Raw genomic sequence first — 11,562 nt, forward strand, 5'->3', positions numbered from 1 at the left:
TCTTTAGCAAATCATTTCACCTCTCCAGGCCTTAATTTTCTCATAAGGTTCTTGTAAGGATTAAGAGCTAGCTATTATTATTTACTTTCTTTAGTTTCTGTGCCCAAAATACACTGAAATATCCCACAGAACCAGTGCAAAAGTAATTAGAGCTATAGGGAGTTGCATGATTAATGACCAGCATGACAGAAGAACATTCGAAACTAAGTAAAAAGTCCTTGGGTGGCCTTATTGGGAGCAGTGGCAAACACAAATTGTGGGCTTGAAATAAGCTTACACAATTTGCAGGTTTCTCTAATAAAAAGGATATGAAAAATCATGAATGTAAAATCAAATACAAGGCCTTGGAAAGGGCCTGAAGTTAAGTTTAATGAAATATCCACTCCTGGGTGGATTTTATGAAAAAGTGGGGAGGGGAGCCTGGGTGGGTCAGTCGGTGGAGTGTCTCATCTGACTTACACTCAGGTCATGCTCTTGCGGTTTGTGGGTTTGAACGCCACATGGGGCTCTGTGCTGTCAGCCTGGAGCCTGCTTGGGATTCTGTATCTCCTGCTCTCTGCCCCTCCCCCACTCGTGCTCTAGCTCTCTTTCTCTCTCTCTCTCTCAAAAATAAACATGAAAAAAATTTTTAAAGACTTGACTTCAAAAAAAAAAAAAGTGGGGAAAAGGTGAAATGTCCCGCATGAGAAAGAGATCACGTTTGCCTAAATACAGCAACTTGACAATGCAGTATAATCTCAACTGGCTATTTTTACACCTACAAGGAATGAGGTTGAGGTCACACAGCTAGTAAGACTCCAGGCCCCTAAAATGTAGGATAGTGTAGAAGATAAGCATATACACAGGTAAATATACAAGCAAAACACCATGATGCACACTTTTAGTGAAACGCCCTATAATTATTAATGGGAGTGAATCAGTCAACAAATTGATAAGACTCAATTCCAGGCCTGCACTTGTCTTGGCCATTGACAGCCAGCAGCCAGCCCCTGTGCAGCCAACACTGCACAAGCCAAAAAGCTTATGAGAAGCAGAACTAGGAAATTCTTATCCCACATAAAAAGTGCAGGTTTTTCAGTATATAAAGCAAGTTCATGTATATCTATTTTCGTTCTTTCTTTTATTTTTTATTTATTTATATTTGAGAGAGAGAGAGAGTGCGCCAGCCGGGGAGGAGCAGAGAGAGAGAAGGAGACAGTCTGAAGTAGGCTCCAAGCTCTGAGCTGTCAGCACAGAACCAGACTTGGGACAAAATCACGAGCTGTGAGATCATGACCTGATCCCAAGTCGTATGCTTAACCGACTGAGCCACTCAGGCGCCGCTTTGGCTTTTTTTTTTTTTTTTTTTAAAAGTAAGCTACTGACCTGATGTGCAAGAGTCTGGCCCTCCAAGCTCAATTTGGCGTCCTCCTTGGCCGCACAGGGCTCTCAGCATGCAGCTGAGGCAGCCTGCCACTAGAGGGTCTCTACTGGTTTCAAACTTTCTCCACGGCGTTCATTGAAACGAGGTCAAAAGTCAAAACACAAAATGGTGGCCTCCTCTGTGGCTATACTGCGAGCTTCTGGACTCCGCCGATGGGGTCAGCTGCCAGGCTCTCCAAAGCCATGGTCTGGTGGCCGGGTCTCGTGGGCACCTGGCCGGAGGACAGCGACCTGGCGCCTGGAGCCCGCGGGCCGCTGCGGCTGGGACGAGCCCGTGCACATCGCGGTGCGCGGCCTCTCCCCGGGACAGCCTGTCACGCTGCGCGCGTCCCTGCGTGACGAGAAGGGCGCGCTCTTCCGGGCCCGCGCGCGGTACCAAGCGGACGCCGGCGGCCTCCTGGACCTGGCGCGCGCGCCCGCGCTGGGCGGCAGCTTCACGGGGCTCGAGCCCATGGGGCTGCTCTGGGCCCTGGAGCCCGAGAAGCCCTTGGTGCGGCTGGTGAAGCGGGACGTGCAGACGCCCTTCGCGGTGGAGCTGGAGGTGCTCGAGGGCCACGAGCCCGACGCCGGGCGGCTCCTGGGCCGGGCGGTGCTGGAGCGCGAGTTCCAGCGGCCGGGGATGCGGCGGGTGCCGGTGCGCGCGGGCCGGGTGCGCGGCACGCTCTTCCTGCCGCCTGGTGAGTGCGTTGCGTCCCAGGCTGTCCTGTCTGCCTTTCTCTGGTCTCCTGCACGTCTACCAAGAGTAAGGATGTAACTCCCAACATTGCAGAGGTCTGTGGGGACGTTAAAGTGTACCCTGCCTGGGGAGGTGGCTCTGTTGCTCCAAAACTTAGAGGTCAGTTAGAAGACATCATAAGGAAATGGAAAAGACAGTTGTAAGTAAAAGCAAAAACATTTTATAGGTAGTTCCAAGTCTTTAACGACTTTTAAAATAGTTTCTCAGTATAGCAAGTTTGCTTCTAACTCCCACAGTATATCAAGGTTAAGAAAATTGGTATAGGGCGCCTGGGTGACTCAGTCCATTAAGCGTCTGACTCTTGGTTTTAGCTCAGGTCATAATCTCAGGCTTGGTGGGTTAGCAACGCCTCTGCGCTGACTGCTTGGGATTCTCTCTGGGGGCGGCCCGCCCCCCGCCCCCCTGCGCTCTCTCGGAAGGAGAAAAGGAAGGAAGAGGGGGGAAGAAAAAATGTTTTCCCCAAAAAAAAAAAAAAAAAAATTCAACATGGATGAATTTCAAAAGAGTACTGAGTGAAACAATGAAGTCCCAGAAGAACACATTCAATATCGTTCCATTCAGATAAATAAAACTCAAAAAATAGGCAAGATAAAATACTGTTTAAGGTACATGTATAAGTGGTAATACTGTAAAGAAAAATAAGAGAATGATAAAATTCAGCATAGTGAAAAGGGAGAGAAGGGGCACACAGATACTCGGGGCTTGGATAGTACTGAGTTATTTCTTAAGGTGTTGGGTGTAAAGTGTTTGCCTTACCATTTTTTCAGATTTTGCATGTTAAGTACAAACTTTTTGTGTACATGGTGAAAATGTCCCATAAACAGAGTCTAGTTTAATGCATTTGAGATTCATTCATGCTCCATATATCCAATCGTTTCTTCTTGTTTCTTAGTAGTACTCCATTCTATGGGTATACTTCAGTTTTATTCATTCAACAGTTGAAGGACTGGGGTTTTCAGGCTGGGTTTCAAGTCTTTAGAGATTATGAATAAAGTCACTGCAAACTGTTGCATACAAGTTTTTGTATGAACACCAATTTTCATTTCTCTTGGGTAAGCACCTAGGAGTGAGATTGTTAAATCATATGATCAAGTATATGTTTACCTTTATAAGAAATTGCTCAACTGTTTTCCAAAGTAGCTGTATTGTTTTGCATTTCCACCGTCAATGTATGAGGGTTCCACTTGCTCTACATGTTCTCTGGCATTTGGCATTGTCACTTTTGGGGGGGCAGTGGGCAGTGGTTTTGCTGTTTTTATTGTCTACTTGTAAATTATTTTTAATTAGAAAAGTGATGCATACTTACTGTAAAAAATCTATGGGGCTTTGAAGCTCTGGGCATAGGGGAAATGTGGATTGAGCCTGTGCCACTGTCTGGATCTTCGAAGGCCAGAGGTCTTCTAACATTTCTGATTGTCAATAGAAAAGTTTGACATCACCAAGTAGACAACACATGGCTTTTGACACCACTTGCAAAGAGTTTAAGAAATAGTTCAGTTTTGTGTTTTGCTTCTTCCAAAGAACCTGGGCCCTTCCCTGGGATTGTGGACATTTTTGGAGTTGGAGGTGGCCTTCCGGAATATCGAGCTTGTCTGCTGGCTGGCAAGGGTTTTGCTGTGATGGCTCTGGCTTATTATAACTATGAAGACCTCCCCCAGGGCATAGAGACCCTCCACCTGGAGTACTTTGAAGAAGCTGTGAACTACCTGCTGGATCATCCTGAGGTTGGAATGTCTCTAGGTTTTGTGATCTGTGTATCAGGTGTTCTCCTGACTGCTCTTGGTTTTGATACAACTTGACAAATTCACAACAGCTACTCCCAGTACCCAACACACATTACCATTTATAGTTACTTCATGTAGACAGTTTGTCTGCAATTATATGTTATCATATATTCTGTTACTAAAGATGTTCTTCTTCGGCTTGGAATTTTAAATTCCAGTATTTTGTAGTTTATTATATTCAGCTCAAACACATGTGAGAACCCTAAGTTCGATACAGGAAGGAGAGGGAAAGGGGAAGGTAATCACTTATCTCCAGAAGGCCGTAGGTTAAATGTTTGTGTCTAACAATGCCCCCTTCTTTGTGGCCCTTCTGAGAACACAGTATTAAATGAAGAACTGGGCCGCCAAAGAAGCTAGTTATTAGGAAGTGCTTTGAGGGCTTTATAGGTTCAGAATATCAGAGGATCAGAAGATACACCTTACTTATTTTACAGTTCAGAGCTCACAGTGGATGGGAAGCTGTGGAACTCTTAGAAAAGGTGATAGGGTGTAATGGCACCAGCACAAGATGTAGACAGACAAAAGTTAAAGTTAAATGTAAGTTTGATTTCACCAACTAGTAACTAGTTCCATGACCTTGGGGCCTCCCTTTCCTCCGAAAAATTGGGATGGTAATAACATATCATTTAATTCCTAGTACTTTTCTTTTATGAGGAGTAAATGGTTGAAACCAGTCAAGGGTGCTATTGGAGAAGTCATAAGGAAAAAAAAGACTGCTGTTGACAGGTGACTCAAATGGCCATTTGGTTTTTTGTTTGTTTTGGGTTGTTTTTCTTTTTAAGTTTAGTCATTTGTTGAGAGAGAGAGACTTAATCAGGCCCCACGCTCAGCACACAGCCCGATGTGGGGCTTAAACTCAGGACCCTGAGATCATGACCTGAGCTGAGATCAAGAGTTGGATCCTTAATTCTGGAGCCACCCAGGCGCCCCTCAAATGGCCACTTGTAATAGAAGATTTTGGTAACTGTGGCAAGAGCAGTCCTTGTGGAATAGTGCAAACCCAAGCTACCCTGAGGGGATTAGGTAGAAAAGGGAAGACGAGAAGAACAGCTATAGACAATTTTGTCTCCACAAATTTTGCTGTAAAAGAGAGTAGAAAACTAGGGCAGAGTGGATGTGAGGTGGAGGGACTGTTGTGAAAATGGAAGAGATACTAGAGCATTTAAGTACACTGATGGGAATGGGCCATTTGAGAAGAAAGTTATGAAAGAGGAGAGGGAGATGATGTAATTGTAGGAGTGAAGTCCTTGAGAATGAGAGTGGAGGAGATCCCAAGTACAAGCAGCAGGGGGCCTTTGATAAGCACAGAGATGCTTCTTTGGAAACAGAAGAGAAGGTATAGAGCTTGAGTTCACATGGCACTAAGTAGATCTCGCAGGGGAAAATGAGGAGCAGTTCCTACTGGGCTATTTATTTTCTCCACCAAGTAGAAGAGCTGAAAGTGAAAGAAACAAGGTTAAAGGTTAAGGGGCTTGAGGAGGTAGGAGGTGTGACACAGTCTTTTACAGAAGTGGGAAGCGCACATAAGTGAAATGTGGCAGGATAGATGGGAAATATGGATGCTTATCTGAAATTTGTGGTCATGAAATGAAAGTAAGCTCTGTCAGCATAAATGTGTAGTTTTTTTCCAGCAGTGTTCACTTGCACAAATACAGGCCTGGAGGAAGTGAATAGGGGGGTTTAACCAAGGTTAGTGTTTTCCCAGGAAAGTATGACCAAAGGCAGAGAGATCTTAGAGTTAAGGGTGGTTACAAGGAAGTGATAATAACAAAGAAGCTTGAAATCTGAAGTAAGTGAGAGGCAAGTAAGAACACAAGAGACATACTGATAGTTAAAACAACAGTGGCAGTCAAGGCCACCGAGAGGTGGAAATGGGTGGTACAAGAATGATTAGCCTGGAATTATTGAAGATGGTGATCAGAGAGTGGAATGCTTGAAGCTGAGGTTTTAGAGATGAACTACTCACTGATGATGACTCAGTTTAGGTTATGACAGTGGGAGTGGATGGCTGAGACAGGGTAGGGAAAAAAACATTGTTTAAGTTTGAGGTCAAGGAACTGAGAAGCCAAAGTATTTACTCTGTCCTCCACATGGTTGTTGAAGTCACCCAAGAATGATGATGGAGAGACTGTAGAAAAAAAGACAGAGAGGAAGAAAAGTAAATACCCCAAGGTTGTAAAATTGGCAAATGGTAGAGCCCAGATTCTGACTCAGTTCTGCCTGGTATCCAGTTCCAGGCACTACAGATCATGCTGCACTGTTCATGGACTCGTTCTCCTCTCTCCTCTGTTCTTTTCTCAGGTAAAGGGTCCGGGAGTTGGGCTGCTTGGGAGTTCCAAAGGAGGTGATCTCTGCCTCTCCATGGCCTCGTTCCTGAAAGGCATCACCGCCGCCGTCATAATCAATGGCTCTGTGGCCAATGTGGGGGGAACCTTACACTACAAGGATGAAACTTTGCCTCCTGTGGGCTTCGAGCAAAGTCGCATCAAGCTGACCAGAGACGGCTTGGCAGACATTCTGGATGTGCTGAACAGCCCTTTGGAGGGACCTGACCAGAAGAGTTTCATTCCTGTGGAAAGGGCTGAGAATGCCTTCCTGTTCCTCGTAGGTCTGGATGACCACAACTGGAAGAGTGAATTCTATGCTAATGAGGCCTCTAAGCGCTTACAGGCCCATGGTAAGGAAAAGCCGCAAATCATCTGTTACCCTGGGGCAGGGCACTGTATTGAGCCTCCTTACTTCCCCTTGTGCCAGGCTTCCCTACACACCTTGGTGGGTGGTCCTGTCATCTGGGGAGGGGAGCCCAGGGCTCATGCCATGGCCCAAGTGGATGCTTGGAAGCAGCTCCAGACTTTCTTCCACAAACACTTGGGTGGGGGAAAGTTAGGCAGACTCTCTTGAAAACATAACCCAGTATTTGAAGGTTGTGAGTGTGAGACCAATATATGCTAAAAAGTATCCATTAAAGTCAGTTCATCTGAGGTATTATGCTAATGCTTTCGGGTTTTTATTCCGTTCTCTTTAAATAACATTACTGTTAAAAATAGTCTCTGTGGGGAATAAATTTAGGAATTCCCTGAGCTTGCACCAATGGGTTAACAAGGTTTAGGATGAAAGTGTCCAAGAAAAGGTAAACAGGGCGAAAGCGCCTCCAGCATAGTACAAAAGCCTAAGAATGGGAAGCCACAGAGTGAAAGCGTCCAAGATGAGGTCAACAGGGAAAAGCACTCCCAGCATAGTACAAAGGCAGAAAGCTGCTTTCACAGGAAGGAATGTCCAGAATAGGTCAACAGGGCTATAGACAGCAGCAGGGTGAAGCTGCCCAGAGTGGAGCTAATTAGCCAAAGAAAGGTGCCTTGTTGACCCTGAGGTAGCCTGCTGTATCTGTCTTCTCCCTTAGGCAAGTTAAGATAAACAGACACAGCGCCTCATGCCTGTGTAAACAACCATCTGCTCAGCGGAAAAGATTTTGTTTTGTATTGACCCAAACCCTTAACACTACATATCTTTGAAACCCCCTTTCTCTCACACATATGAGTTAATGTTCATGGTTTCATGGTCTCTTTCTGCATGTTCATCACATTTGTAAGCGTTCTGATCCTAATAAAAACAGAGCAAAGATCCTTACTCAGGGCTCTTGTCTCCTCCCAGACATTAGCCTCTCTCACATTTAATTCTGCATCCACTCTCTTGCTGGACAAGAGAGAACTCCAGACTCAAAGTCCGCAACAAGTCTCCATACAAACAATGTCAGGAATGAAAAGAGAGCCTTAAGTATAAGCAACTTTTATTAAAGTTTAAAACTGGGACGTTACAGATAAAGTTGCTGTTTCCTTTCAGTGCTCTCAGCCTTGTCTCCACTGTCGGGGAGCAAGAATTCCTGTCCTAAGTCCTTCTAGCTGGACTAAGAAGCATATTGACATAAGACAGATTAATAGGAGAAAATCAAATTAAATAGCATATGTACAGGAAATCCACACAGACATGGAAATATATTTACAATTATAGAAAAAGAAAAGGAAGATTATTAAAACTTTTTTTAAAAATGTTTATTCATTTTTGAGAGGGAGGCACAGAGTCCAAAGCAGGGCTCAAACTCACAAACCGTGAGACCATGACCTGAGCCAAAATCAGATGCTCAACCGACTGAGCCACCCAGGTGCCCTGAGGAAAGGAAGATTATTAAGATGTAAACATGGCAACGTGATCTTTTTTTCTTAATATGGATTATGATTTATATTATTTATATATCCCTTTCTCTTCTGTTTTTTCATTGAATTTTTCTAAATCGCTACATTAGGGGTGCCTGGGTGGCACAGTCGGTTAAGCGTCCGACTTCAGCCAGGTCACGATCTCGCGGTCCGTGAGTTCGAGCCCCGCGTCGGGCTCTGGGCTGATGGCTCGGAGCCTGGAGCCTGTTTCCGATTCTGTGTCTCCCTCTCTCTCTGCCCCTCCCCCGTTCATGCTCTGTCTCTGTCCCAAAAATAAATAAACGTTGAAAAAAAAATTTAAAAATCAGTTTAAAAAAAATAAATAAATAAAATAAATCGCTACATTACTGAGAATCCTGCCTCAGATTCAGATAGCACCTAAATAAATAAAATGTCATTTTGAAAAACTCTAGTAAGGGTGCTAACTTGAGGCTTGTGGTTTCTGGCTCTGCCAAGTCAGGACTAAAATAGAAGAAAATTGAGAACTAAAAGAAACAAAAAGCAGGATGCCTGGGTGGCTCAGTCAGTTAAGCACCCGACTCTTGATTTTCATGATCTCTCAGTTGTGGGATCAAGCCCTGCATCAGGCACTTCACTAGCTGTGGAACCTGCTTGAGATACTCTCTCTCTCTGTCTCTCTCTCTGCCCCTCCCTCCCCCTCTTGTGGGTGCGTGTGGGCTCTCTCTCTTTCCTTCAAATAAGTAAACTTTGAAAAAAATAAAGAAGCAAAAAGCGATGAAAGACTCGAAGATTTTGTTTTCTTTTTTTCACATGAAGAAAATGTGCTGCTTATATAGTTTCTAGTCCCCACTAACCTCAGGTGGGCTGAGGGATGCCTCTTCCACCCATGCCCAGGAATGTAATAGCAGGTAGGTAGCTTTCTCTGCACTGCTGATTGTGCTTTCTGCATGCCTTCCTAAGCAGGTGGGCAAGAAAAACCAGACTGGTTTAACTATACTCTCCAAGGCAATCTCTTCCCTTGTTCATCATGCTGGAATACTTAGCATCCTCAGAGATTGTGGAGCAGGTTCCTGAAAGAGCCTCAGGACAGAAACAAAAAGATGTTAAGAGTGTGGATGGCCAGGGACACCCGGGTGGCTCAGTCGTTCAAGGATCCAACTCTTGATTTCAGCTCAGGTTGTGATCTTGTGGTTTGTGAGTTCCAGCCCCACGTTGGGCTCTGTGCTGACAGTGTGGAGCCTGCTTGAGATTTTCCCCCTCTCTCTGCCCCTCTCCCCACTTGCACTCTCTGTCTCTCTCAAAATAAATAAACTTAAAAAAAAAAAACAGTGTGGATGACCATGTTCCTTGACTGGGCCTTAGAGCACAGACACGGGGAGGTGAAGAGACCCTCCTTTAATCCCTTCTGAAATAAGATGGAGGTATAAACAAGTGGGGGAAGTAACATTTTAGTGTAGAGGTGAAACAGAATAAAAGTGCCATGGAGACAGTATTATATAAGGATGAGACAAACCACCTCCAACATGGTAGAGAGGTGGGGAGGACTTAAGTGGCATTTCAGATGGGACTTGAACTATAGGTAGGACTTAAAATTGGGGGTTATTGGCCTTTTTTAAAAGGTAATGTATGTTTATTCTAGAAATCCAGAAAATACTGAAACTATGAAGAAGTCAAAAGGCAGGCAGTTGTACTTAGTTACTCACTACCAAAGTGTACAGGATGGAAAGGGGGACAGGGAGTAACTTTGTGATGAGGAAGCTTGACAAATGCTACCTTACCCAGGTAAACATCAGTGATAAACTGTGTTGATACCACGTACGCTTGATGTGACTGATGTGTTGAAAGTGGCACTTTAAGTCCGCTGTCTTCCTCCCAAGAACCCATAACCCTAGTCTCAAGTATCAAGCAAGCCCGAATTAAGGGACATTCCGCAAAAGACCTCACCAAAATACTCAAAACTGTCAAGATCGTGAAAAACAAAGAAAGTCTGAGAAACCATCAGCCAAGAAGCAGCTAAGGAGACATGACTGTAGAAGTGGCTTTTAGGCAAACAGGCTTGAGCAATGGGATGCAGAAAGGGCCCAGAGCGACCACCTGGCTGAATACAGACAGGCCCATCAGGCGACCCACCTCAAAAATCCACAAACCCTAACTAACCAATGCACTACCTTTTTTTTTTTAAGTTTTTTTTTTTTTAATGTTTATTTTTGGAGGAGAGAAAGAGCATGAGTGGGGGAAGGGCAGAGGGGGGGGGAGACACAGAATCTGAAGCAGGCTCCAGGCTCTGAGCTGTCAGCACAGAGACCAATGGGCTACTTGTAACTGGGCACAGTTACCAAAAAGGGAGAATTCCATACATCACTGTCCCTCCTCATCTTCCCCCTTTAATTTTTTTTTTTCAACGTTTTGTATTTATTTTTGGGACAGATAGAGACAGAGCATGAGCGGGGGAGGGGCAGAGAGAGAGGGAGACACAGAATCGGAAACAGGCTCCAGGCTCTGAGCCATCAGCCCAGAGCCCGACGCGGGGCTCGAACTCACGGACCGCGAGATCGTGACCTGGCTGAAGTCGGACGCTTAACCGACTGCGCCACCCAGGCGCCCCTCATCTTCCCCCTTTAAAAACAGAGCCCACCCACTGCCTTTGCAGACACCTCTCCTCTGCTGTCCTGCCTGCAGCCCACTTGCCCTGTATTCATTAAACATCTACGCCCTTTGTTCTGCCTCAGGTGAATTATTTTACCTCCTGCACCACCAGCTTCCAACTGATTGTCACCCCACATTTGGGGGCCCCTCTCGGATCGAGAGACACCTCATTTAGACACCACAATGACTAATGTAATATGGTATCCTAGATAGGGTGCTTGAACAAGAAAACAACATTAGGGAAAAACTAAGGAAATACGGGCACAGTATGGAGTTTAGTTAATAATGATATATCCGTTGGTTCATTAGTTGTGACAAATGCGCCATAGTGATATAAAATGCTAACAAAACTGGTTGTTGCATATCCAGAAGCTCTCTTATTTTGGACCTTTTCTGTAAATTAAAAACTATTTTAAAATAAAAGTTTTAAGTATTTGAAAAAGGAAGCACAATTAAAATTTTGCTTCATTTCCTTCCAGTTTTTTTTCTACATATGTGTGTGTATTCATACTTTATCGTGTGTATAGATTTTTGTCCTGCTTTCCACTGTATGTCCTGCTTTCCACTGCTTTCCATTGTATGACCTAACATCATACAATGAGCACACACCATACCAAATATGTTGACAAGGTTTCATAATCTATAATGACCTAAGCAGTTTTCTATTTTTGGACATCTCGGTTTAAAAAATAGTTTAGCTGTAGGGCACCTGGATTGCCCAGTCAGCTGAGGGTCCAACTCCATTTCGGTTCAGGTTCATGAGTTCAGGTTCATCTCACGGTTCATGAGTTCCAGCCCGTGA

The 11,562-nt window shown here is 44.7% G+C and overlaps 2 protein-coding genes across 3 annotated transcripts in view; one reads left to right on the plus strand and one right to left on the minus strand.

The window, feature by feature from the left end:
- The window catches only part of HEATR4 (HEAT repeat containing 4), a 50,933-nt gene extending 49,458 nt beyond the window's left edge, over positions 1-1,475 (minus strand). For both annotated transcript variants that reach the window (XM_040477612.1, XM_040477614.1), the window contains exon 1: positions 1,366-1,475. The gene's annotated coding sequence lies outside the window, so the exon portion shown is untranslated. The remainder of the gene's footprint in view (positions 1-1,365) is intronic.
- Positions 1,383-7,569, plus strand: LOC121032018 (acyl-coenzyme A thioesterase 1-like). Its single transcript, XM_040477631.1, has 3 exons — positions 1,383-2,099; positions 3,680-3,882; positions 6,244-7,569. Exons 1-3 carry the CDS (start codon positions 1,529-1,531, stop codon positions 6,841-6,843), a joined length of 1,374 nt encoding a protein of 457 aa, XP_040333565.1. The 5' UTR covers positions 1,383-1,528; the 3' UTR covers positions 6,844-7,569.
- The last annotated feature ends 3,993 nt before the right edge of the window (positions 7,570-11,562 follow it).

The sequence above is a fragment of the Herpailurus yagouaroundi genome, unplaced genomic scaffold (assembly GCF_014898765.1).
Source record: "Herpailurus yagouaroundi ecotype Mexico unplaced genomic scaffold, PumYag 141, whole genome shotgun sequence".
NCBI classification, from domain to species: Eukaryota; Metazoa; Chordata; class Mammalia; order Carnivora; family Felidae; genus Herpailurus; species Herpailurus yagouaroundi.

Excerpts from the sequence above, each read along its gene's own strand:
- LOC121032018 (XM_040477631.1), top strand. The coding sequence starts at position 1,529 with ATGGTGGCCTCCTCTGTGGCTATACTGCGAGCTTCTGGACTCCGCCGA. Across the intron at positions 2,100-3,679 it reads CACGCTCTTCCTGCCGCCTG|AACCTGGGCCCTTCCCTGGG; the intron begins GTGAGTGCGTTG and ends CTTCTTCCAAAG. Across the intron at positions 3,883-6,243 it reads ACCTGCTGGATCATCCTGAG|GTAAAGGGTCCGGGAGTTGG; the intron begins GTTGGAATGTCT and ends TTCTTTTCTCAG.